The 26,728-nt window shown below is 40.0% G+C and overlaps 1 protein-coding gene across 1 annotated transcript in view; it reads left to right on the forward strand.

Annotated features, from left to right (window-relative positions):
- LOC136873928 (transcription factor CP2) overlaps nucleotides 1-26,728 on the forward strand; it is a 524,699-nt gene that overhangs the window by 342,959 nt on the left and 155,012 nt on the right. The window contains exon 10 of the mRNA XM_067147290.2: nucleotides 13,061-13,207. Within this exon, the coding sequence (XP_067003391.2) occupies nucleotides 13,061-13,207 (147 nt within the window). The remainder of the gene's footprint in view (nucleotides 1-13,060; nucleotides 13,208-26,728) is intronic.

Raw genomic sequence — 26,728 nt, forward strand, 5'->3', positions numbered from 1 at the left:
TAAAACAAATAACATTATTATTATTATTATTATTATTATTATTATTATTATTATTATTATTATTATTATTATTATTATTATTATTATTATTATTATTATTATTATTATCTTTCTCATGCCAGCCAACCTGACAGATAATTTTGGTTGTACAGTGCCTCCAATAATAAGGGTTCTTGCACAGACAATTTTAACCTCTTTGAAACCCCACTTGAATCAAGGTACAAAGGATTGTTCTTAGTTCTAGAATTCTCTATAAATAAAATTATAATTTTGTCTGTACACTTCAATTTTTGCCTCATATTTCATTATTATCTCAGAATAGGTATACAAAGGTGGAGTGTAAGTTCAACTCAGTGTGTGTGTGTTTGTTTGTTTGTTTGTTTGTTTGTTTGTTTGTTTGTTATGATATCACAGGATAATGGTTTAACAGGTATTCTTTAAACTCTGCATTTAAGTTTAGGGGTACCTACCTACCTACCTACCTACCTATATATTATAGATAATTATACCTTTCAGCATTCAGTCTGCAAGCCTCTGTACATTTACTAAACACCTCCACAATCTGCCTATTTGTAAGTACAGTCTATCCCAGCATACTTGTGAGACGGGTTAAACGTACTGAAGGGAGAAAGAGCATAGGAAGGAGTGAGAGGGAAGGTTGGCTATGTATGAATTTCATACTGCACAAATCAGAAATTAGACGAATTGTTTTCTTCTTAGTACTTATTATTGAATAGAAATAATAAGCATAAACTTATTACTGTATTCTTGAGTTATCTGGTTGTGCTAGGTTTGCTTAAATCAGGGCCTCTCAAACGCCCAAAATCTCACGTGTGCAAATCGAGGTGCAAGATCTCCGTGCATTGCGCATCGGTTCCACTCGGGTCGGCTCGGAACAACGCTTCGTCTCTTTGCTACTCGGCTAAACTCGGCTCAACTCGGCTCGGATTTGGAGCACTACGGAGCAAGTGAGGAAGAGGGAGACAGGGAGAGCGAGCGAGACAGGTGTGGGGAAAGAGAGAGACAGCGCTATTGCTCTAAATCGAGGAGTGGGGGTCTGCACTCTTGGCAACCAAGCGAAGTCGTCTTTTGCACCGTGCACAGTGCATGCACCAGACGCATGCACCCTGAGAGGCCCTGACTTAAATGTACAGTATACTTGTTACAATATCTGCAAACGTTAGGAGCGCGGCCCTGCAGCCGGAAGAGCTCCGGGCTAATATGATCCATGTCACGTAACATGCAATGGTGAGTGAGACATTCCGTGTCAAGATATTGTGAGTACTGTGTGTTATTTGTGTTCCTGTGAAAATATTGAGGCTTGTGTTGTAGAGCAGTGGTAGTCAAAGTGCGGTACGCATACCATTAGGGGTACGCGGGGTCGTCTCAAGGGGTACGCAAAATGATCGTAATTTCTGTTTCCAGTGAGCAGTTCAGGAAAGAGTTGAGCCAGATCATTTTAAAAGTCTTGTTTAGATTTAGTGTTTTGGTCTACCAATACAGAGTTCCCTTTCCAAACTATTCATTCTAAAATATGTGTCAGTTTGTACCTCCCATGGACTAGGTATGTAAACTTGCTCATGTACATTCCATTGATACATACATACACTCATTGATCCATTGATCATTTTTTAATTGTTTGTTTTAAAATCCACTCATTCACTTCAATTTTTCTTCCATAGCAGTGTATGTAGTACAGTAGTAATTGTTGCGTTAAGAATTATCCTTGTACATATATCGTTGCTGGGCAATGAAAACCTTGTAATTCCACTCACGAATAAACCACGTTTCTCCATCTGCCTTGTGCAGGTTTGCTGCATTGCCTGAGAAGGGAGCAGAAGTCTCCGATGGTCGAATAATTGGGCAATCATTAAGCAATGAAAATGCCAGGAACAGTTCCCGGCCATTGCTGACCGCTCAGTTTTGGGCTTCTTCTGTAAACTTTACTCCGAAGGAGTTATGAGGTTTCCTTTGCCCAGCGACTATTATATACAATACATTATTCTTATTATTTGGGAACAGGGTGGTGTAGTGGCTTAGCTGCTTGCCTTCATCTTGGTGAACTTGTTTTGATTCCTGGTGTTTCTGGGGTAGGATTTTCAGTTGAAAATCCCATGGTGTCAGGGAGGGCATGCGACCTTAAATCCCTGGACAAAACTATTTCCTGCCTCAGTACGTGCAGGGACTCTGAGTAAGCGGGATAAGGTATGGAAGAAGAAAATTATTATTTTAGTTAATATTATTTGGCATCCAGCAACAATAATTTGGTATTTCTGGTATAATCACAATATACTCGTACTTCGGGGTTATGATGGTAAAATAATTCGATTTTGAGGGTACGTCAACCAAAAAGGTTGAATACCACTGTTCTAGAGTATATACTATCATGCAAGGAGTGAGGTAAAGACTAGTGGGAAGGTGGTGAAAAGAGAAAAGAGAAACAGTTGACTGAGAAGTATGACAATTTTACAACAGATGGTATTCATAAAGAAAATATTGTAGGAATGAAATTTACTGAATAATTTGCCTAATTTATTTCGCTCAACTCTGCACGTGAATTTTACATTCGTTGTACGAAATCGCCAGTGGGCATTAATTGAGGATGAAATAGTGTTGTGGAGGTGCAAGTATTTGTGGAAAATAAAATTTTGTGCAAATTCTAGGCCTATTTACTATCTTGACAAGTGCAGGACACACTACGTCAAAAGTGTGGAAGGACCTCAATAAGTCTGGTAAGCAGGTGTTTCTTGAGGAGTGGTTTAAAAAATCCCTCCAGAAAGGGAAAAGAGATTCATTGTTCTTCACATTGGAAGTGAAAATGCGTTCATTGATGGAGGACTGCTACTGTTTCCACAAAGGATTATCACGAGGAGATGGACAGTAATGTGTTTGAAAAGTGGTTTAAAGATGTTCTACCTAAACTCGAGAATAATGCTGTGATAGTGTTAGATAATGCCCCTTATCCTTCCCTTAAGGTTGAGAGATTACCCAATAAATCTAGGACTAAGGCAAACATTAAAAATGGCTAAAATGAAAGGAAATCACTATGAAGTAAACAGCATAAAATTAGAGCTTTTGCCTTTAATTCCAGCGTGCATTGGTGTTGCTTGTAATGAGTACTGCATAGGTAGGGCCGCTATAGAATCTGGAAGAAAAGTTCTGTGATTGCCATCCTATCATTGTTCCTTAAATCTTGTAGAACATGCGTGGAGCCAGATTAAAGGTCACGTGGCACAAAATAACGTTAAGTTTACAATTGATGCCGTTAGGGTGCAGTTGTTTTAAGGGCTGCAGAATGTCACGCCAGATCGGTGGAAGTCCTGTGACCAACATGTCATCAATGCTGAGGAAGTCAACATGCGGAAACTCGATGACCTTGCAGAGGATATGATGGAACGCTTTGTCGTAGACAGTGACTAATCGTTAAGCCAGTTATGCTGATATGTTATGTTCAGTTAGATTTTCGTTATTTTATTTACTATAAGCAATGTTTGTTTGTTTGTTTGTTTGTTTATTTATTTATTATTTTTCACAAATGTTAGTAGCGTTCCATGCACATGTTTGCGGCAGTAGAGCGAGACAGCTGCTCGTGTTCACTTTGTCTTCCAAGTTCGCTGGGACAGGCTGTAGCTCGGTGGCCTCGTTTATTGCCATATCTCTTACTTTTAAATCATTATAAACTGAGTGTAACTATCGTTCTCTTGGTCTCCCTTCACTTCTCTTACCCTCCATGACAGAGTCCATTATTTTGCTAGGTTTCTGTCCATTTGCCTCGCATGACCCCACCACCGAAGCCAGTTTATTCGTACAGCTTCATCAATTGAGTTCATTCCTAATTTAGCCCATATTTCTTCATTACGAGTACTTTTGTGCCATTGTTCCCACTTGTTTGTACCCGTGATCATTCTCACTACTTTCTTGTCTGTTACTTCTAACTTGTGAATAATATATCTGAGTGCACCCAGCGTTCACTCCCGTACGCACAATTGGTCTGAAACTTACTACATTTTCAACTACACTGAACTGCACAAGAAACGCAACACCCAATAAATGATGTGTAATCATTGTGTAATTTTCTATTTAATCAAAGTGAAGCACTTCAACCAGTTTTTAAGAAGGGGTATGTTATTGGCGTTGCTTTGCGAGCAAACAATGAAGTGTTGATTGTTTATTACACTAGCCTCAGTTGTTTTTTCCCTGCACAACCTGGAAAACACATTGCTGGATGTGAACCAATAATGTTTTCCCGCTCTTGTAGCGCTTATTGTTGTACCTTTAATTGGATGGTGTTATGCATGACTTGACCAAGCGCCAAATTGTCATTTCGAGATATTGACGTGAATGTGTTTGTTAGTATATAAATTCAAGTCTTGAATGAATTGGCAGATTTTTTCACCATAAGAAGGACTAAGGTCAGTTCTATTTACAGACCAATCACCAACTGCATAACAAGTCATTAAGTGTCTGATTATCCATAAAATGTCGCTTAGTCAATTTTAACTTTCTGAAGTACCCTAATTCATTCTCTCTATTTCGCATATAGATGCATATTAATGTTATGCTTTTATTTATGTTTTACATTGGGGATTGTTACTACGAAAGGGTAATAATCTAGGTAAACAGACGTATAAACAGTTTTATGAGTAATGTTGAACAAAACTTCTGTTTATTATTCTACAATACCATTACCACACATATAAAGGAACATATTATCCATACTATTACATACTGACATTTTACAGATGGGTTGCACTTGTGCCGGTCTATCTACTTTATATCACTAATAACAGAAATTGAAATACACTTCTGGATGTTCAGTCTGACACAGGAATGGGAAGTATCATCAGCTTCATCTAAGTTTCATCTTCAACAACAAAATCAAGTTGCTGGCAATCAAATTCATCAATATCGTCTTCAATACCCGGATGACTGCAGAGTTTACGATAAAAATCAGTGGCATCTTTTGGAATAAGTGACATCAAAGAGCGTATGTCGCTGAGCTTCGCTTCTGAAATGGGTTTTCCATTCAGCCACAGAAGTGTTAACACATTGCTAAAATAGCGGGTCACGCCATATTGTGAAGGACGACCAACAGCTTTCTTCTTCTGAATGTTTATCTCAACTGGCTGTCCTTTATATTCCTGCTTGAAGAAGATGCTAAATGGTTTGTCTTTATGTAGCTCTATCTCTTTTACTTTCAGCCAGTTTATCTTCTCTCTCAAATTATTTGTCTTCCGATTCATGATTTGTTTCTCAAGTAAATCTGTACTTTTAAAATCCTCAGACTTCATTCTGTGAACAACTAAGGGATTCCTCTTCCTACACAATTTCATCACATTGATGTAGTCTTCTGCTGTATACAATCTTTGTTGATGTTTCAGTGCACACACTATGTCCCCGAAATCACTGTCATTGGGGAGAAAGCTGTGTCCTGGAGCAGGGAAACGTTGAGTGATTTTTTTCACTGTGGGATGCTGTTCTAAGATAGCTTTTAACATCAAAACCATTTTTATGTTTCGGTTCTATCCTCCACAGGAATCTGACCACAAGATGACTTCTTCAACAGCTGGTAGCTGTTCCATTAAATATTTTATCCCATTAAATATTTTATCAAGCATGAGGATACCTCCTGTGAACCTCGGCCTGCCTCACCCTCTAACCAGACATAGCAGTGTCCTCTTTCATCCTTACCGCTGTGTATTCCTAAGTTATAAAGCCATAACTGCCTTTTATAAAAGACTGTATTTGTAGGAATTCTAGGCAATGGCAAGGTTTTCTCTAGGTCAAAGCAAAGAACTTCCAGGGTGCTATCTTGTTTTGCCTTTGACATGTCCGATGATCTCATATCCTACGCAATTTTGGCTTGTTCAAGATTTTCTTTTTTTGTTTTTAAATTCTTGGCTTCTTTGCATCCAGTTGTGTTTTGGATCTGAACTTCCAGGGTGTCACAAACATTACATGTGTCCTTTTTCAGTCGCTTCCTTTTGTTGTTGAACGTGAGGAATATCTTCTTATAGCTTGCTTTTGATACAGGATTTGAAATCTCGTCCTTGTCCATATCATACATGAAATTGACCGTTTTTTCAGGGGCAAGAAATTCTGCTTGTGTTTCGCTTCTCCTATAGTGAGATTTGTAACGTGGAAACTTCTTTATGTGGTCTATGACTTCTTTCAGTTTATTTTCAGGGAGTTTATTCCTTCCACCAGCCAATCCACGACGATCCACAACGTCTTTTGGTGATTGTATCTTCTTAATTGCCAGATGAACCTTTCCACTGGAAATCCTAAATGTTTGCAAGAAGAAACTTTTGAATATTTTGACACCGCGGATGGTGTAAGTTCTTGTGGCTGTTCTTTTGTTGGAGTCCTTTACTCTGTTCCGTTTGACGTCTTTTGTTGTTACCATGGCACAAATAAGAGCTGTTTTTGCATCATGTGATGTAGTACTATAGAAGTTTTTAAACTCTTCTTTCAATGCATCAATTCCTATCTTGTTCAGACATTTACATGAACAAATGTATTCTCTAAAGTCTTTGGGTTCTTTAAGATTTCCCCGCTGTGTGATATAGGTTTCATTTTGAACACATTTCATCTTCCTAATTCTTCAATTCTGAAGTGGATATTTTCTTTTCCGATCTTTTCTTGGTCTCCCTTCTCCCAGAGAATCATTGTTTTGAGCTTCCGATATTTGAGATGCTTCATTCATCGGCTGAGGAGTTGAACAATGGGTCTGGCTAGCTGCATAATTAGAGATGCTGGAGCCTAAAACATGTTCATCACTAGCATTACTATCATCGGAACTAACGTCTGTATGGGAATGAGATAATTGATGTTCATCCAGTAATGCAGGAACGGGCTGCTGCTGATCGTCAGACTGTGAATTTTTCTGTAAAACAGAAATACTATATTGTGGAGTAAGAATGTATTTCTTCCTAGAAAAACGTTACCCGACTCTGATCTACAGTATCTGTCTGGCCATGCTATAGGATATGATGGTGTTTCTTTTCCATTAACTAAATCGTACTTACCTTCAACAATGTTGTTGCATCCATTCTGCCCTCAACAAAGTTTGAATCACTAGAGCATCTCAGTTCTAAATCTGAATAATCATTCTGAAGGTTGCCAGTTGTGGCTATATTACACCTCAGAACAGTACTTTGGGTAGCATGGCAGCATTTCATTGGACTCAGCTCTGTCAGACTGCTGGAAAAAATTACATCTTTTGGGGATTCGTGAATGGGTGTTGCAATAGCTGGTGTCTGCGGATGTAAATCCGGCTCATCTTCCTGCGTAATGAGAAGAGAATATAGAATGGTGAAACTATTTGAAAAACAATGCATAAGTAGCATGCATTTATCATGTATGCTAGTGGTACTGTGATATATGCTGAACAACTAACCTGTAATAATGTTTGCAAGTAGATTTCCTTCCTTGGTAACTCGACGATTTGTTGAGCTCTTGAGGAAGATCTAAAGTGATCCATGCCAAAACAGAAGTGAATAGTGTTAATAAGCACTCACTAAATAATTTTGTTGATATGAAGACGGTAGACAATCACGGAGAAACTTCACTGTTGTCACAGGAATAACAAGGCGGGAAAGAGCAATATGCGTAACATGACCAAGCGACCGCCAAATGTCGTTTAGTCAGGTGATGCAAAATTCAACTGTATGAGAGTTTCTTTTGTCATTTGATGCAGAAATATCTTCAGGTGATATTTAGATTGGCGCATGGTCCTAATCAATTTATTTTTTATATAAATGATGTTCAAGAGTACGAATATTTTTTTCCACGTAGTTTGAAGCCTTGGCTACCAGGTGGTGCAGATATCTGGAAAATTGAGAATTTGCACTTGGTCAAGTGATGCATAACACAGTCCAATTGTTCCCCTTTCAATCACACGTGTTTGTAGGATCTTTCTGTGATTGTCTTAATCAGATTTCTGGAGTAAACATGCCGTTAAGCCCTGTACAACCTGTGAAAGCTGTTGCTTTGATAGAAGATTGTCGCAGCATGCATTATGTTGCAGAAGTGTTAAGGATGACACCTTCCATGATTTCCAGAACTATACAAAGGTACAGGGAAACTGGAGGCTTTTGAAGGAGACCAGGGTTAGGCCCGAGAAGAGCAACATCAGAGAGAGATGACCGCTTCTTACAACTTCAAGTCTCCGCAACCATCACATCACCGCTGTTGAAGCCCGAAATAGACTCCACCAAGTTCAAGGGGTCAGTGTTAGTGAGATAACCGTTCGAAGAAGACAGGAAGAAGTCACTCTTAAGTCCAAAAGACCTGCTGCATGTCCGGAACTCACCAGAGAGCATCACATAGCTCGACTACGTTTCACAAGAGAACATCTTGGCTGGACAGTACAACAATGGGATCAAATGTTGTTCACCGATGAGTCGCGATTTGGCCTCCGATCACCTGGCTGAAGAGAGAGAGTCTGGAGAAGGCCAGAGGAAAGGTATTCCCCTTGCACATTCTCATTCAGGATGCCTTTTTAGAGTGATTCTGTGATGGTGTGGGTAGGAATCAATACAGCTGCATGGACAGATTTTGTCTTCGTGGAGAATGAGAACCTTACCGCACATTAGTATGTGGAGGAAATCCTTTTGGAGCATGTTATGCCTTTTGCTCCATTTATTGGTGATGATTTTACACTAATGTATCACAATCATGCCCACATGTTGCGATAATTGTGCAAGAGTTCTTGGATGAAACAGGGATTTGTGCTGTGGCTTGGCCTGCTTGAAGTCCTAATTTGAATCCAGTTGAGCACGTTTGGCACCAGCTGGGGAGAAAAGCTCATCAGCACTATCCAGAGACCCTACAGGACTTACGGAATGCCCTCCTGGAAGAATGGGAGATGATTCCTCAACAGGACATTACCGTATTAATCAGGAGCATGCCTTAAAGGTTGAATGCCGTCACTGGTGCAAGGGGTGGCACTACACGCTTTTGAAGATGAAAACAGAGGTCGCCAAGATCATTTCCGAGGTATGTGAAGTGAAAGTGTGAAGTGTATAACGTCAAAACAGAAGTGCATTACTTTTATGAGCTTACTCAATATTTCCTTAAAATGTGCATCTCTGGCTTAATTTGTTCAATTTGTTTATAATAGTCTTTTCTTTTCATCATTAGACACTTCGATGGGACTGTACCACAATGTTCTATCATAAGAAAGTGAATTAGTGTCATAAAAGTGTCATAAATTTAAAATAAATTTCAGTTTTTAAAGAAATTGAAGTGTTGCATTTTTCATGCTGTTCAGTGTAACTGAATCCCTCTCTGCTACTTTAACCCTCTCATGCATGAATTTAAAAATAAATAAATTAAAAATATTTTAATGTGATTTTCCTGGTTAAAATGACCCTATCAGATGATACAAACTTAAAACACAAAATGAAGTTACCATACTTGGCGGGAATTTGATGTCCTCATATGAGGACATCATGCATTTAGTGGAATAATGTCAACACGTGATACATTTACTACTTTGGTTTATTATACTAGTATTTACAAGAACTTTTTACATCTGAGGCAATTGTATGAGTACAGCAAAATCACACTGGTCCTACGGGGGCATTTATATGTAACTGATGTACTTCACATGTTCATATTTCAGGCAAAGGTATGAAAACTCTGAAAACACTCTGGACATAGTGGTACATTACATTTTCCACAAATATACCGGGTTTTACTTGCGCAGTTTTTGTCACGGCATCTGTTAGCATTTCCAGCCTGTGTTTTCCGCGGATAGTGACCTATTCTGCTCCATCCATCCTCTTTTCAGCAGGCACAGTATGTGTAGCCTGTTTCTTGAGTGGTGGTGATGGGCCATTCTTGCCATTCTTCCGTGGTGCTACTTCTGCCTTACCACTGAAGATGAGTCCTGTCACCACTCGACTCCTGAACTCGAGCAGGCCCATAGGGGTCTTACAGTCCATTTTCCATAGTAACCTAGCATTTACAACTGTGGCATTTAGCATATGGTAAAAAAATCCTCATGCACCATCTGCAGTTCCATATATCATTCCTGTAAAGAGCCACCAAGGAATTCCTGAGATCAACACCACCCATATGGCCGTTATGTATTTCTATACCCTTCGGTCTGTCAATTTCAATGAATTTCTTCTCTTTTCTACATCATCTTCTGGCCTTACCAACTGGTTCTAAGCCTGCATAGGAAGAAATGATATGAACTGCCGAATTATCAACCCACCGGATTACTGTGATGCCATCTGTTGATGTTGTAACTGATGAGCTTCCTCGACCCTCTTTCTTTAGGTCCTTGACATCTTTCAATTTTTTAGTAGCATCCTTCAGCCTATTTTCTCTGCAGGTCCCTAAAAACCAGATATCAGTTTCAGCCCAAGGGGTAAGTTGAATACTGATATCTGGTGGGATTGTTGTAAACTACTATATTCTTGTCCTACAAACATCACTCGCTCATCTGATAACATTATACACCACTTGGAGAATCCTGGAAAATAAATATTGGATGAAGCAGTTGAGAATACAAGCTAACCTCAAAAATAACACTTGGTAGTTTGATGCATGATGTCCTCATATGTGGACGCCTGTATTATACCAATATTGTGCTAAGACTACAAACCAGAATAAGCTGAATTATAGTGGTAATGACAGTAGAATGTACAAAATGAAGAACCACACACTTACCTCTGGCATTTTCAAGATAGAAACAGCTCAAAACAATTGGAAACTATGATGACTTCTCACAACTTGGCGAACGACGAATATCATGTTTTCAATAATGCCAATTAAATGCTTACACCTGCTGGTTCTCTTAAAACTTATGTTTTCCACTCTTACCAACCTAAAATAAACTTTTAATAACTTAAACTCCGTCTTTAGAAACTCTAGAGAATAAATAACGCCTAAAAATTCGGATGTCCTCATATGAGGACATCATGCATGAGAGGGTTAAATTTTTCAGTAGATGATCCATGTACACTACACTACACTGGTAAAAAATGAAATCCCAACACCAAAAAGACATTAGTTTAGAGGAATGCAGTTTAGGCTAAGCAATTGTCTAGGTAACATATGCATTTGATTAAAGTCTCCAGGTCTCAGGTTAAAGTATGCACAAGAAAACATGTTACATGGTGGTACATTAATGAATGCTGTAGTTGCCACAATTTTGAATGCAGTCATGTCATACAGGTGCCAAATCAACAATGATTATTGCCGGTACTGGATGACGCTGGATTTGTCGTCCTATAATGTCTCATACGTGCTCAATGGGCGCAAGGTCTGATGATCTCGCAGGCCGAGGCAACTGGTCGTCATATTGGGTAACAGCAACAATATGAGGATGAGCATTATCCTGATGTAAAACAACCCTTTCAATACCTTAAACAAATGGCAGCACAACTGGTTCAATCACCAGTGTGAAATACAAATCCTCTGTCAAGGCTCATGGGATAATGATGAGAGTGCTCCAGCTATCAAAGGAAATTGTACCCCAGACCATAACTCCTGGTATACATCCATTGTGTCGACTGTGCAGACAACATGGTTCCAAGTGCTCACCTGGCCTCCTCCTTACCAACCAATGGCCTTCACTGGCGCGAAGACAGAAATGGCTCTCATCTGAGAACACGACATATCCCTACTCCGCCCTCGAATGAACTGTAGCTTGACACCACTGAAGTCGCAGATGGCAGTGATTTGGAGTTAGTGGCATGAATACTAAAGTTTGTAAAAATTTGTAATGATGAACGCTACATGACGTCTGACTTGGAGCTGCCCCTCAAGTAATTGATTTGCTACAATTTGCTTTGTGACTGGTACCAACTGAAGCTCTAATGGCTGCTGCAGATGTAGTAAAATCCACCACATCCATGAGGCATATATGGTGGTCTTCCTGTCCATAGTGGCCCATGTGAGGCCGAAACCCAGTCTTCTTGAGACAGTGCCTTCCTGTGACCATTGCTGCCAATACCGATGCAATGTAGATACATTCCTGCCAAGTCTTTCTGCAGTAGTGCAGAGCCCTCTTACACGCACTTGTTCAAACTCAGTAAGCTGCTGATACTGCCTTCTTCATCATCTTTAAAGCTTTTATGACTCTCACCTACCTCACAATGTCAACACTGGACAGTGACTAACACTCATGAAGTGTACAGTGCATATTTTAAGCAAACTTGCTTTGCAAGGTCATGTTGGTGGTAGTAGCAACAATCTTCATCGACTAGGGCGTAAATTTAAATTTAAATTTCAGATGTGCAAACATGCCTCCCGAATTTTGTTTATCCAGTACAACACCTTCTTGGTGTTGGGATTACTTTTTCTGCCAGTGTATGAAAACAAAAGTGAATGATTACAGCTTTATGTAACCCCTGTAAGCACCTTAAACTATCATCAGTTCTCACAGCAGCCCAATTGTCAACACAAGTATCTTTGATTGCTTTTAATAATCTACACTTAATAAAGCCTAGGCCTTGAATGTCTTGTTTCACCAAACTGGAAGAAAAGAAAATGTGATGGCCTACAATGTCCTAACCCCATTTACACTGGCTGACCATTGTTGTTTGTTGAGATGTGCTTTATCTCTTCTGCTGCCACTTACACCCACTATATGGCATTACTGCTACAATTATAGAAACTAACCTGTCAACGACCAGTAAACAACAGCTAATATACTATTGTAGTGTTATGTAACCTCTTGTATCGAGATATCGATCATGGAGAATATCGGAGTATTGTGGTTATGTGTAGTATGTTTAGTTTTTTGGATGTTGGGTTATGTTGAGCATGTAATAAACGAGCTATGTTAAAACATAACCGCTTATTAATGCATTACGCCCAACATTACATATATTAAAGCAAGGCACAACATTTTCAGTTGTCAGGTGACCAAGCTTTAATATTTATAGTGCAGAATTTCATTCCCAAGGGAAATGAAGTTTGTATTCTTTAATATCTCTACAGAATTCCTCGACCTTATTGCCGCATTAAATGGCCGTACTTCTCTGTGCTCGAAGGGAGATATCCTATAACTCTGTGTAAACATATAACAATCTCTTTACAGGTGAACTGCATCAGTACAGAGTTCACCCCAAAGAAGCACGGAGGTGAGAAGGGTGTGCCTTTCCGTATCCAAGTGGAGACGTTCCTTCAAGGAGAATCTGGTTTGAAGCGTCTCCATGCAGCTGCATGTCAAATAAAAGTGTTCAAGGTGAGTCAGAAAACTTGCTCCTTGAAGAGCTGTGTGTTATGCTGCTGTTCTGTAGAATAGAGAACATCATTGCCTCTTATCTCTAATGTTTGCTGAAATATTGAACAATGAACATACTTGATCCTCCCTTTCCACTTAATTTGGCACCTATAGGGTGAGCAAACTACTCTCTGAGAACACAGTTTTGTTGGTGATTCAAGAGGTTGTTAACCTCTTTACTCTGGTGTAGCAAGAGTGGAAGCATGGGCTTGAAGATGAGATTCTGGGGTGGCTGTCCCTGTTCGCTATAGGAATACTTTCTGCACCCCGTTTTTTCTTGCTTGCATTTATTGACATTGTTAAGACATAAGATTGACCTTTTTTTTTAAATTATATAATTTGGTTGAATATCATTGCATATACAGTAGAAGTCCGCTATAGCGAGTAGGCATATTACAAGAACCCCGATATAATGACAGGTTTTGTCTGTCCCTTGAAAATTCCTATATTAAACTGTGTATTATCCTTTGGTTACAGCGAGAGACCTGTCACTGATGCATCTGTTATTACGAGCGATTGAGCGTGTGCGATTTTTTCTGTTCTGATATTAATGCATTCCAGCAATTATATTGCGTTCGATCAATCATCTTTGGTATAATTTCCTCGACATGCCCACTAACGAGCTCTTTTGTTGACATTTGAAGGAGATGTTGGAGTCGACTAGTAATACCCGTCAAGTGGTGTTCCGTAAAGAAAAATAGAAATGAAAGAACAGAACATATTATCGTAATAAATGCACAAATAACGTGTCTGACAGCCGTTGTTAACTAGTTAGAAATAAAGATTAAAGTAAACGATCACTTAATTTTAATGCTATATACAGTAGAACCTCGATAATTCAAAATCGGTTAATTCAAAATCTCGCCTAATTCGAAGAAGGTCTCGTTCCCGGAAACATGAGATACAGTTTTGCATGTTATTTAAATTGTTTAATTCAAAATATGGATAATTCGTAATTCGAAGTACAATGTCGGCCCCATTACCGAAATTTAGACTTTTAATTCGAAACTGCCTTTACATTTTAAAACAGTAGTATGTTACAGAGTAATTTCAACTCGAAATTTATCCGCGTCATAATAGAATGCGTGTTCCGGAACGTGGAGTGGTACCGTAGCTTTCCGCATTTACACTCACTTCGGTAGATCTACAGTGCACTTCATGATTACTAAGTTCAATGAAATCTGAATTCTTTTGTATTCAAACTTTTAAGGAACGCCGTAATATCACGAAATGGGCAGTGTGCGGGAAAACATAATCCGCGAACACTGGCGATGCCGACAGTTGACGAAAAAAAAAAAAATACGTGGCTCATATAATAAATTCGTAGGCACCGAACATTATTGTCATTGATGAAACTGCATTTCTTTATTTTAATGCGAGCCCAAACGATCATATGGTTTTAAAGGAGAAAGTGCCAGCCGGAGAATCGTACAAGTGTGTAGTGCGTTGCAATGCACATGGAAGCGAGAAACCGTATCCCCTCGTCATAGGAAAGATTGATAAGCCACAATGTTATGGGCGTCGGGCACTTTCCATGCCAGTACAAAGCATTTAAAAATGCAAACAGTACAGAAATCCAAAAAATAATGCATTTGCACAGGGGAACCAGCATAATTTATCCTCGTCTTTGAATTGTGTAATATTTTTCTTTCGTTGCATGAGGTTATGTTTGTAAGTTATTTACCCAAATGCATTATTTGAACATAGTAAATGCACCTTGTTGGATACATGTTGGAAATAGCTTTTTCCCATGGCATTTGAAAGGTTTAAACCGTAAATCAAGGTGATTGCATGTATTAATGAGTCTTAGAATACTTTGTGACGCGGCAAGTGTTTACATTTCTGAAGTACAAGAGAAGTGCCATGGCGGGAAATCGTACAAGGATAGTCATAGGAAAGTTCGACCGGGCGAGTTGGCCGTGCGCGTAGAGGCGCGCGGCTGTGAGCTTGCATCCGGGAGATAGTAGGTTCGGATCCCACTATCAGCAGCCCTGAAGATGGTTTTCCGTGGTTTCCCATTTTCACACCAGGCAAATGCTGGGGCTGTACCTTAATTAAGGCCACGGCCGCTTCCTTCCAACTCCTAGGCCTTTCCTATCCCATCGTCGCCATAAGACCTATCTGTGTCGGTGCGACGTAAAGCCCATAGCAAAAAAAAAAAAAGGAAAGTTCGATTTTAAGGACATCAGGCACTTTCTGTGTAAATACAAGGCATCTAAAATGCTTACAGTATAGTAATTCAATGAATAAAAGTACTTGCACATGGGAGCCAGCATAGATTTCTCATCTTTGAATCGTGCTTTTTTTTTTTTTCTTTCTTTCTTTCTTTCTTTCTTTCTTTCGTTGCGTGAGGTTATGTTTGCCAGCGAGATATCCAAGTGCATTATTTGAATACTGTAAATGCACCTTCTTGGATACATTTTGGAAATAGTTCTTTTTTCATGGCATTTGAAAGGTATAAACTGTGAATCAAGGTTAACTGCATGCAGTAATGGGCCTTAGGATATTTTGTAACGCAGCGAGGGTTGGTACTTCTGAATTGCGAATTGGCGGTTAATTCGAAGTCCGATTTTTGAGTCCCAACGACTTTGAATTAACGAGGTTTTACTGTACTGAAATAAAGTAAGAATGGGATGCACCTAAAGAGATGGCAGAGTGCGTCATTGCTTTCAGAGGTTAATTTATATTTTCTTGCGTCTGGTTAAATTTCAGAAAGGCTTATGTAAATGTATAGCGAGAAGGTTATAATTTCTCTACTGGCACTTGAAATATGTTTTCATGATACATGTAGTATGGTTAAGTTAGGTTAGGTGACGCAGTTTGAGTAAAATCTGAAACATTTGCCACAAAATGCGATAGTACATCTTCGATATTACTTTCTCGCTATGTGCACTTGCGAGCTCTCTTATCGATATTCGAAGGCCATGTCAGAGTTGATTATAATACCCGTCGACTGCTGTTCCATAAAGAAAATTAGAAATGAAAGAGGAGAACATGTTTCTGCAATAAATGCGTAAATAACATGGCCGATAGCAATATTAACTCAATAGAAATAAAAGCTGGAGTAAACGATCGCTTATCGGGAGATAGTGGGTTCGAGTCCCACTGTTGGCAGCCTTGAAGATGGTTTTTCGTGGTTTCCCATTTTCACACCAGGCGAATGCCGGGGCTGTACCATAATTAAGGCCACGGCCGCTTCTTTCCAACTCCTAGGCCTTTCCTATCCCATCGTCGCCATAAGACCTATCTGTGTCAGTGTGACGCAAAAAAAAACAAAAAAAAAAACGATCGCTTAATTTTAATGTTCTATACTGAAATTAAGTAAGAATGTGATCCCCTAAATATAGCAAGTGCGTCACTGGTTTCATAGGATAGTTTAAATTTTTTTGCATCGGGTTATATTTTGGAAAGGCTATTCCCATGTAAATTTATAGCGAGGAGGTTATTATTTCTCTATGGGTATTTGAAATGAGGAGCATCGTTTCAAAACGTATTAAACGCAGTCGAGGTCAGAATATGTTTTGATATGGTTTCCCGCCAATTAGGGTATGCTCTTTAACGCTGTTGAGTTAGATCGGGTCATTTCGTATTCTTTCCCATAGGAATTCAGTGCTGAAAACCATGATTCGGAGCAAATCGTATTATGTGCACCACGGCGAACGGTTCAAAACGTATTATGTTCACGATAATGTTTCCCAGCCTGTATTTATCCCGCTCTTTTGTTGTTTGTTCCCGCTATTTTTATATCGTACTTTACAGTGTGGTATTGCTTGCATGCCTGTTGACTTTCGATCACCATGGAGGGCTACTTACCCGCAGGAGAGTGTTTCCGCGGACCTGAAAGTGAAAAAGTGATTCTTCCAGAATATTTTCCGTACACAGTTCAACATTGGGTTTGGGACACCATCCACGGAAGGTCGTAGTTGCTGCGCTCGAATGCTGTTTCAGATTAAATATAATAAAGATAGCGATAAAAAGAACCATTTACTAAGCTGATGTGGGAGCAGATAAAATTCGCTCTCAGGCTTTTCACAAACTTATGAGGGAACGACCTGCTGACACAATGTTCTTCTGCTTTGATGTGCAACAGGCACAACCGCTTCTATTCGCTCCAAATATCATTTTGCGCACTGTGTGTTAGCGATGTCAGTAATCAGAATCCGAAATTTTATGTATGGAATGAGACTGAGGCTGAAAGAGGGCAAAACGAGGTGTCATCAGCTGTTACTTCGTTTTTAGATGAGGTACATTTCGATAAATCGATCACCTGTATCAGGCTGTTCGCAGACGGATGTGGAGGCCAAAACAAGAACGCATACTATCCATGCTTTAGTTTATGGTTACAAACCAAAGCACCCGCTAACACTTCCATGATTGTTGTCATCTTTCCTGTCACAGAACATTCCTTTTTACACGCAGACAAGGCTTTTGGTGTTGTAGAAAAGTTTCTTCGTAAGTGCTCCGACATCGTTACTCTCGAGGAATACCCAGATATCTATCAGTCTGTGGGGACTGTAAAACATCGAGGAAAAGAATGGTTATAAGGGACTACAAGATCCTCGCCAAGCATTTTAACAAGACGGTAATTCTGAAGAAAAGCGAGAAAAGTGGTCAGTACCACATTACATAAAGATGGAACCGACGTACAGGTTTGATGACCCCTCAAAGCGATTCGTAACCCTTTTGAAACGAAGCAAAAGGCTGAACCGCCCGTAATCGATAAACCGAGAGCATTACCTGACGTTAAAAACTGTACGTCGAGAACCTGCTGAAAACCAGATTTGGAGACAACCGGAAGAAGTTCGACAGTTTACAACTTTATGTTTCAGCACTGAACATCGGTTCAACGTCAGATACTGGTAGGCCGTCTCAAAATGACGACTGTGACTGTTTGCATGACGAAGAAGGATTACTTGCAAGACTGTAAACATCCATATAGCATTAACAATGTGTTAATAATAACTTAACTTACTGTACATGATGCGCTGTAGCTAACAATAAAGTCAATAACAATCTTTGGAATCAAATGAACATTTCAAATCGTATTATGTGAATAAAAGTTTGTATCAAAACGTATTTTGTTCAGCGAATTGGTTCAAAACGTATTAAGTGAAATTTTATAATTAGAATGACGCCTTCATGTATTGGGAAATGATTTCAATCATGACTGATTCAGGAACATAACCTCAATACCTAGATTTTGCCGTTTAGAATGTTGACATGTCTTATTTGGTTAGGAAGTAAAACGTTTTTTAACTTCCTGTAAAATTATAATCTGTGTACGTAATATGATTTGAAACGATGCTCCTCAAATATGTGTTCATGATACATATACAGTTAGGTTAGGTTAGGTTAGGTTAGGTTAGGTTAGGTTAGGTTAGGTGATGCTGTTTGAATAAGAAACTGAAACATTTGCCACAAAAGCCTTTGGATTGATGTTATAATTTCTTCAGAATGAAATTAAATATACATTTTCTCATAGTCTCAAAATTCGTGAAATAACAGTCACAATTATAGGGTTGGGAGTTTCCACCTAATCAATAAGTTACTTTCTTTTACTAGTTTAAATTTCATAAGGAGATTACCTTCAGCTGCCAAAGATATCATGAACATCAAGTAACAAACTAGCAAAAACATTGATTTAAAACATTACTTATTCTAAGATTTACATACAGTTCATGTCTAGAGTTTCATTCTTGAAGTTCATTTGCACATTCTTATATTTTAGTTATTAAGTTGCACTTAAAGTTTACGTGCGTGGTCTTGTATTCTAATGTTAATAGGGAAAAGCTTCATCTATATGGCTTTACGTACATGCCAGTAAGATGGGCACACATTAGTAAAATACACTGACTGACAGAGCAAATGCAACACCAAGGAGGAGTGGTTCGAAAGGGATGAAAGTTGGGGAAAAAACAGAGTCGGCACGGAAGAATAATTGATGTTTATTTCAAACCGATATGCAGGTTACACAATGCTCACGGCATCGACTCAGTAGGATGTAGGACCACCGCGAGCGGCGATGCACGCAGAAACACGTCAAGGTACAGAGTCAATAAGAGTGCGGATGGTGTCCTGAGGGATGGTTCTCCATTCTCTGTCAACCATTTGCCACAGTTGGTCGTCCGTACGAGGCTGGGGCAGAGTTTGCAAACGGCGTCCAATGAGATCCCACACGTGTTCGATTGGTGAGAGATCCGGAGAGTACGCTGGCCACGGAAGCATCTGTACACCTCGTAGAGCCTGTTGGGAGATGCGAGCAGTGTGTGGGCGGGCATTATCCTGCTGAAACAGAGCACTGGGCAGCCCCTGAAGGTACGGGAGTGCCACCGGCCGCAGCACATGCTGCACGTAGCGGTGGGCATTTAACGTGCCTTGAATACGCACTAGAGGTGACGTGGAATCATACGCAATAGCGCCCCAAACCATGATGCCGCGTTGTCTAGCGGTAGGGCGGTCCACAGTTACTGCCGGATTTGACCTTTCTCCACGCCGACGCCACACTCGTCTGCGGTGACTATCACTGACAGAACAGAAGCGTGACTCATCGGAGAACACGACGTTCCGCCATTCCCTCATCCAAGTCGCTCTAGCCCGGCACCATGCCAGGCGTGCACGTCTATGCTGTGGAGTCAATGGTAGTCTTCTGAGCGGACGCCGGGAGTGCAGGCCTCCTTCAACCAATCGACGGGAAATTGTTCTGGTCGATATTGGAACAGCCAGGGTGTCTTGCACATGCTGAAGAATGGCGGTTGACGTGGCGTGCGGGGCTGCCACCACTTGGCGGCGGATGCGCCGATCCTCGCGTGCTGACGTCACTCGGGCTGCGCCTGGACCCCTCGCACGTGCCACATGTCCCTGCGCCAACCATCTTCGCCACAGGCGCTGCACCGTGGACACATCCCTATGGGTATCGGCTGCGATTTGACGAAGCGACCAACCTGCCCTTTTCAGCCCGATCACCATACCCCTCGTAAAGTCGTCTGTCTGCTGGAAATGCCTCCGTTGACGGCGGCCTGGCATTCTTAGCTATACACGTGTCCTGTGGCACACGACAACACGTTCTACAACGACTGTCGGCTGAGAAATCACGGTACGAAGTGGGCCATTCGCCAACGCCGTGTCCCATTTATCGTTGGCTACGTGCGCAGCACAGCGGCGCATTTCACATCATGAGCATACCTCAGTGACGTCAGTCTACCCTGCAATTGGCATAAAGTTCTGACCACTCCTTCTTGGTGTTGCATTTGCTCTGTCAGTCAGTGTATTTAGATCAGTATCTGTAGTGAAATATATGTGGTTAGAATACATGAATGTACAATATTATCGTGATGTTTAAGTAAAACGTGGTAAAATTTACTCCACTTCAAAACAGATGCTCATTGATATAAAACTGAGTCTGATGTCTTGTTGATATACAGTACAGTATTAACTCTTATGGATTATTGTTATGTGGCTGGATTAGATGAGAACATTCCTTGATATAGGTGCTTTAATTGAGAACTGTTGATGACGGATTGCATGGTAGCATGGGAAGTCTAAAATGAAAAAAGAAAAACTAGTGTTAAAGAATGTCTACTGAGTGTTGAAGGTGAATGAGAATTATTTGCATGACTTACTCTCTCGTTTTCCAGGCTGGTTGCTTGTTGTTCTGTTGGAGGCATGCTCTAAACTGCTCCTCGTTCAGTGAGGGCTAATGTTTGGAGCAATAGAGGGGAGGCTTGGAGTAGATTGGCTGGGAGGGGGTGTGTCCTGAGGGTTCTGAGAGTGTGTTTTTGTTGTTGTTTAATGATATCTTTCAAATACTGATTTTTAAGTAGTGGAATAGTTGCATTATAAAGAATATTAGTTTTTTCTGTTATTTTATTAAGATTGTGACTTGGATTGACATATTGATCCATATGTATGTAAAATTCTCAGTGATGTTGAGCAAAGTGCCTTTGGAAGTTATTTTAAGAATTTTCATGTCACCTTCGATATCGGAAAAATTATGTTTAGACTCGACTGTGTTGTGTTGATTAGGTGGAAACTTTCAACCCTATAATTGTGACTGGTCAATACAATTACTTCAGTATTCTTATCAGAATACAATGACTGGACTGTTGTGGTTAAAGGCAATACTATTGCAGGAAATGTTTGATCAAATGTAAAATGGCACAGTTTGTTACGTTTCACAAACAATACAACACCGGCATTCTAACAGTATGAAGTTCCCAAGCCAGAATGACCCAGCTGCAGACAGGCGTGAACACTCCTCTGCCTTATTCCGTTAAGTTTACACAGTCCTCATTCGTATCAGTGCCTCAGAGTAGGGATGAAATAGCCAGAATACTATGATGAAAAATGTGTCGCGTGCAAGTTGTTATCAGAAAATGTATGAACCATTGGAATGGCGTGCTAAGAAAGAAAGTTATCTAACTCCCCAGCTACTTCCCACCAGTATTCAGACAGGCAGTTCTACTCGGGATGCAACAATAATCCTATCTATCGGAGATGAGTGATAGCAGAAGAAATAAAGCCCACCACAACAAACAATAGTCATTGTAATGTTGTTGATCAATTTTATGGGCTTTCGATATTGGAGGCCTTCACATTTAGTTTTCTTCCGACTCTGGGATATTAAGGCATATAATGTAAAGGAAGTCCTTCGTCATTTCATGACTCCCTCTTGTCTTATTCTGCAAGAAATCATTCCTTGACAATTTTTTTCTCACTTTTATAATGATTTTCAAAATTTTCTTCTTCGATATGGGCTGATAACCCCATGTTGTTTTTTTTTGTTTTTTTTACCTAATGGCAATCATGATAAAAACCACTACCATAGCCAGTTAACATGATTGAACAATATTTCCATGTTAGTGATGCTTGGTATTGATATGGACTGAGCAACAAAAGTCTAAATTCATGAATTTTTTTATTGTTGGTACAATAAAACTGTATCACAGAAATGATCGGAAATTCTATTCTCTGTAACATTTTTATATCTTATTTATAGGTAGGACCACCATAGATTTTTGAGAGTTTAATTTTAGGCCTTCACTCAGCATGAATGAAATTATTTATAGCCTAAAGTGTAGCACCTTATTGCCCAACTTCACATACCGATTTTCATTTAATTCTGGTTTGCCATTTACTCGTGATGTGTGAACAGGCGGACAGGCAGACAGACAGACAGACAGACAGACAGACAGACAGACAGACAGACAGACAGACACACAGACATGATGGAAAATTAAAAATTGCATTTCCTTCTTACTGGGACATGGCCGATACAGAAATACCATTCATTTTAAATTCTGAGCAATGTACAGTCAAAATTCTTATTTATTTATAAATATATATATATTGGAAAGCTGTCGGTCACTGTTGGATGAAACAGTTCTGTGGCAAAGGTATTGTTTACATTACATTAGCTCCCTGTATAAATCAGTTGTAGAGTGTTGGCCTCCGGATGCTAGTCCATTTTGGCACTCTTATGTTGTGCGTTGTTATGTAACAGATCTCTGGTGATACTTTTGGTCTATATCCAACAAAGTCAAAATAAGACCTACTCAGGGGCATAACGTTAGTGCCTGCAGGGTCTGCAATGCAGGTGAACCCGGACCTTTATGGGGCCCTGCAGACTCCACGCAAAAATAATGTATATCTAGCCTAATGTCACTCTGCACCAGAAACGGTCAGGGCTCTTTTGTAAAATCAGTAGAAAAATTTCTTTATTACCATTTAGTTGCATTTAGCAGCAGTCATTATAATTATGTTGAGTATAAAACAGCACAGCTGTAATGAGCGCTTGCCCTTGCTGTATCTCTCAATACCACGACAAGCTTTCCACAAAAGACCTGCATCAAATTAAAAAATAATTATAGCAATGAAAATTGATACCAAAATACCACATTTTAGTTCAAAGCACTCAGGTTGAATATTGGTCACTCCGTCGGTATGAGCTCGAGAGTGTCCGATGCCAAAGTCATCCCATCAGACTGCATTGCACTTCAGTACAGACTTCTAGTTTTGAATTTTCACCTTGACCTTGTGCAGGAAACATGACTGAAAACAACAGAACCATATCTTATCAAATGGTAGAAATTACCTAACCACAAGGAAGATCTAGCAGCTGCCCTTCTCAGCGCACCACATTCAGATACAGGTCAGCCAGCTAATATGGTTTGGGAAGACCTCGTAGAACATACACATGGTGCCACATCTACTATTCTGGAAACAACAAAACCAGGTAAAACATATATAAATAAACAAACATGGTGGTGGAATGATGAAGTGCAGGCTGTGATAAAAGATAAGTGTGCTTACAAAATTTGGCGAGATGCTGGCATTGATAATGACCTCGAACAATATAGGAGAGTTAAGACCGAAGCCAAAAAAGCTGTAGCTATAGCTAAGGCTGCTCATCTTAAGGATCTGTATGAGTGTTTGGATACATCAGAAGGAGAAAAAGGTCTTTACCATTTGGCTTGATCACGTCATTGCCTTAGCCAAGATATTGGTCATGTGATGTATATCAAGGATGAAGCGAACAATGTACTCCAAAATCTAATGCAATCCTGAAACACTGGAATAGGCACTTTTCCAAGAACTGCAGTGAAGAATGCTTATCTTCCAATCTACAGTGCAACACCAATCTCAGGACCTGCCCCACTTACAACTTCTTGAATGTTCAGGAGGTCACGCAGAAAATAAAACCTGGCGAGGCCACTGGACCTGATGATATTCCAGCTGAAGCATGGAAAATGCCTGGACAAGAAGGTGCTGAGCTCATTGCAACCTTGTTCAACCAGTTTATCGTAGAAAAAGTGCTACCATCGCCCTGGTCAACAAGCATTACTGTGCCTATTTGGAAGTGCAAGGGTGACATCAGTGATTACACAAACCATCAGCCTATTTGTCTACCATGTCATGCTATGAAGCTCTTTGAATGCATCATAGATCAGCGCCTACGGAGTATTGTCAACGTAACTACGAACCAGTGTGGATTTGTGAAAGGATGTAGAATGATTGATTCCATACATGCAGCTCGGTTGCTTATGGAAAGACACTGGGAAAGGAACACCAGGCCACTCCACATAGCTTTCCTGGATTTGGAAAAGGCCTTTGACCACGTTCCTCATGAACTAATTTAGCATGTACTTAGATCACACGGCATCCCTGAGAAGTACGTCCGTTGGATAAATTTGCTCTATCAAAGCTCTACCAGCGCCACCCGATGCCCTGCTGGAATTTCACTGTCATTTCCCATTCTGGTTGGTGTCCTCCAGGGATCGGCCCTGTAACCGCTTCTCTTCATTTTATTTATAGACACAGTCACCTCCAATGATATCCGGTCATCACTCCCATGGCCATTCCCTTATGCTGACAATGTCCTACAGGCTGCTGAGGAGCATCAACAAATTTGAGAACAGATTCAGAAGTGGAATGAAAGACTAACAACACATGGACTTTGATTGAATACCAAGAAAATTGAGTACATGGAGTGCGGTCCGCAGACGAATGAAACCATTCAGATAGATGGCCAGTATGTCAATAAAGTAGAACAGCTAAGTATCTTGGTTCTTTGGTCAGTGCTGTGTGTGACACTATTCCAGATGCCCATGCATGAGTAACTGCAGCCTGGATAAAGTGGCGGCAAACTACTGGTGTTCTCTGTGATCGTAGGATACCAGTACACCTGATGTCCAAGATTTACAGGACTGTTGTTCGCCTAGTCGCTCTGTATGGCTCTGAATGCTGGCCAACGGCAGTAAAGTATGAACAAGCACTTCATGTCATGGAGATGCGCATGCTTCACTGGGCACTTGACTTGACTCGGCTAGATCTTGTCACCAGCATAGAAATCTGGAAAATCATGGGAAATGCCCCGATTGTAGACAAAATGCCCGAGCCCGACTTTGGCGGTATGGTCATGTAATGCGCAGAGAAGGTACCTCTATTGTACAGATGGCACTTTGCATCATGCCATCTGGAAATACATAGTACAAATGAATAGATGAAATAGTCCAACTTTTCAATACAAAATATATTCAGTGAAATTAATCACTAGTATATAAACTAGTAGTACATGTCTCGTCCTGTATATGGGGCATCTTCAAGGCCCAGGCAATTTATTTTGTACTCTTATTTTCTTAAGTCATTGAATGCAGGATTAAGTTTTAATCAACGTGCTGAAAACCCTATTGCATTATTATATTTGATTCAGGAGATATAAGCGGGAAGCGGCCACAGCGCTTGAGTGAGTGACATCCCTGTTGGTGAGCCGCCTCCTGTGCGCTGTTAGTAGGTGTAGCAAAATCAGACAATGTAACTGTTGGTTTGGCATATTTAAGTACTGTAAACGATACCTAAGTTAAAAGATGGTTTACTGTTTTCTGTATGGTTGTAACCATGCAAGCATTTTGAAAACATCGAACGAAGGTGTAGGTTTTCACAAATTCCCCAGTAGACAGAAATCTCCAGAGAGATATTGAGTTTGGTTATAAAAAATTATAATACCAGTATAAATGGTCCATTATTGGACATTATAAATTTTCCAGCTAACTCATTCTTGGTTGCCAGCGTTTCGCCCTCGGCACTGCCAATGCACCATGAGAGACTTTGTCTCACTACCAAAAATTGATGCCTGCTTGGCCATTGGATGATATACATGTTGATTCCCATAGTCGCTAGGTTCCGTGCCTGTGCTAAATATGAGGGAAATGAAATCTGTTCCTCTTCCAAAACGTGCATCTACGAATATTATGAATATTTGAAATATTCTAATACTTTTAAATTTGTTATTAATCAAAGTATTATGGTTCTTGCTCCTCAGCAGCCTGGAATCCTATGTATGTACTGAACATCCTTCTTGGGGATATTGTTCTTGGATTTCCTTCACAACAAAGATGGTATAACTTTTATCTTCTCTCTTGCTAAAGGAGTCCATGAATTGACCCAGTACAGAAACTGGTGAAAGGCTATGACCACCTGTTAGCATTAGTTTTCATAGCCAGTCCTTCTCTCACATATGGGATATTCGTTTTATCCATATGAATACAATGTGCGATAATAAACACACTGTAATTTAAGACAACATTAGAAAAGTCCTCATGCCAAACAACACACGTCATACTTCAGCACATTCAATTTATTGTTTCATTCTCTTTAACAGCAGATTTTCAGCGGCAGTGACATCGCTTGACAATGTTCGCAATTACACCAGTCGATGTTTTCCTGTCTTTCCAAAATAACAGATGCCAATGGTTCATTTCCTAGTCTAGATGTTGTGCACTTTTGTTCAAATTGATAAGGCTTCACTTTACTGGTCATGATTATTCATTCCAAACAATGTGCTAACACTGAGAAACACTCGTAGACAGACGGAAGTGGTGCACAATATCCTGGCGTAAGACTACAATGATCTCGATCTTCTACCTAAAACTTAGGATCGTCATATCTCGCAATCTAATGGAGATTTTTAAATTATTTAGATTTTGT

The sequence above is a fragment of the Anabrus simplex genome, chromosome 5 (genome assembly GCF_040414725.1).
Source record: "Anabrus simplex isolate iqAnaSimp1 chromosome 5, ASM4041472v1, whole genome shotgun sequence".
NCBI lineage: Eukaryota > Metazoa > Arthropoda > Insecta > Orthoptera > Tettigoniidae > Anabrus > Anabrus simplex.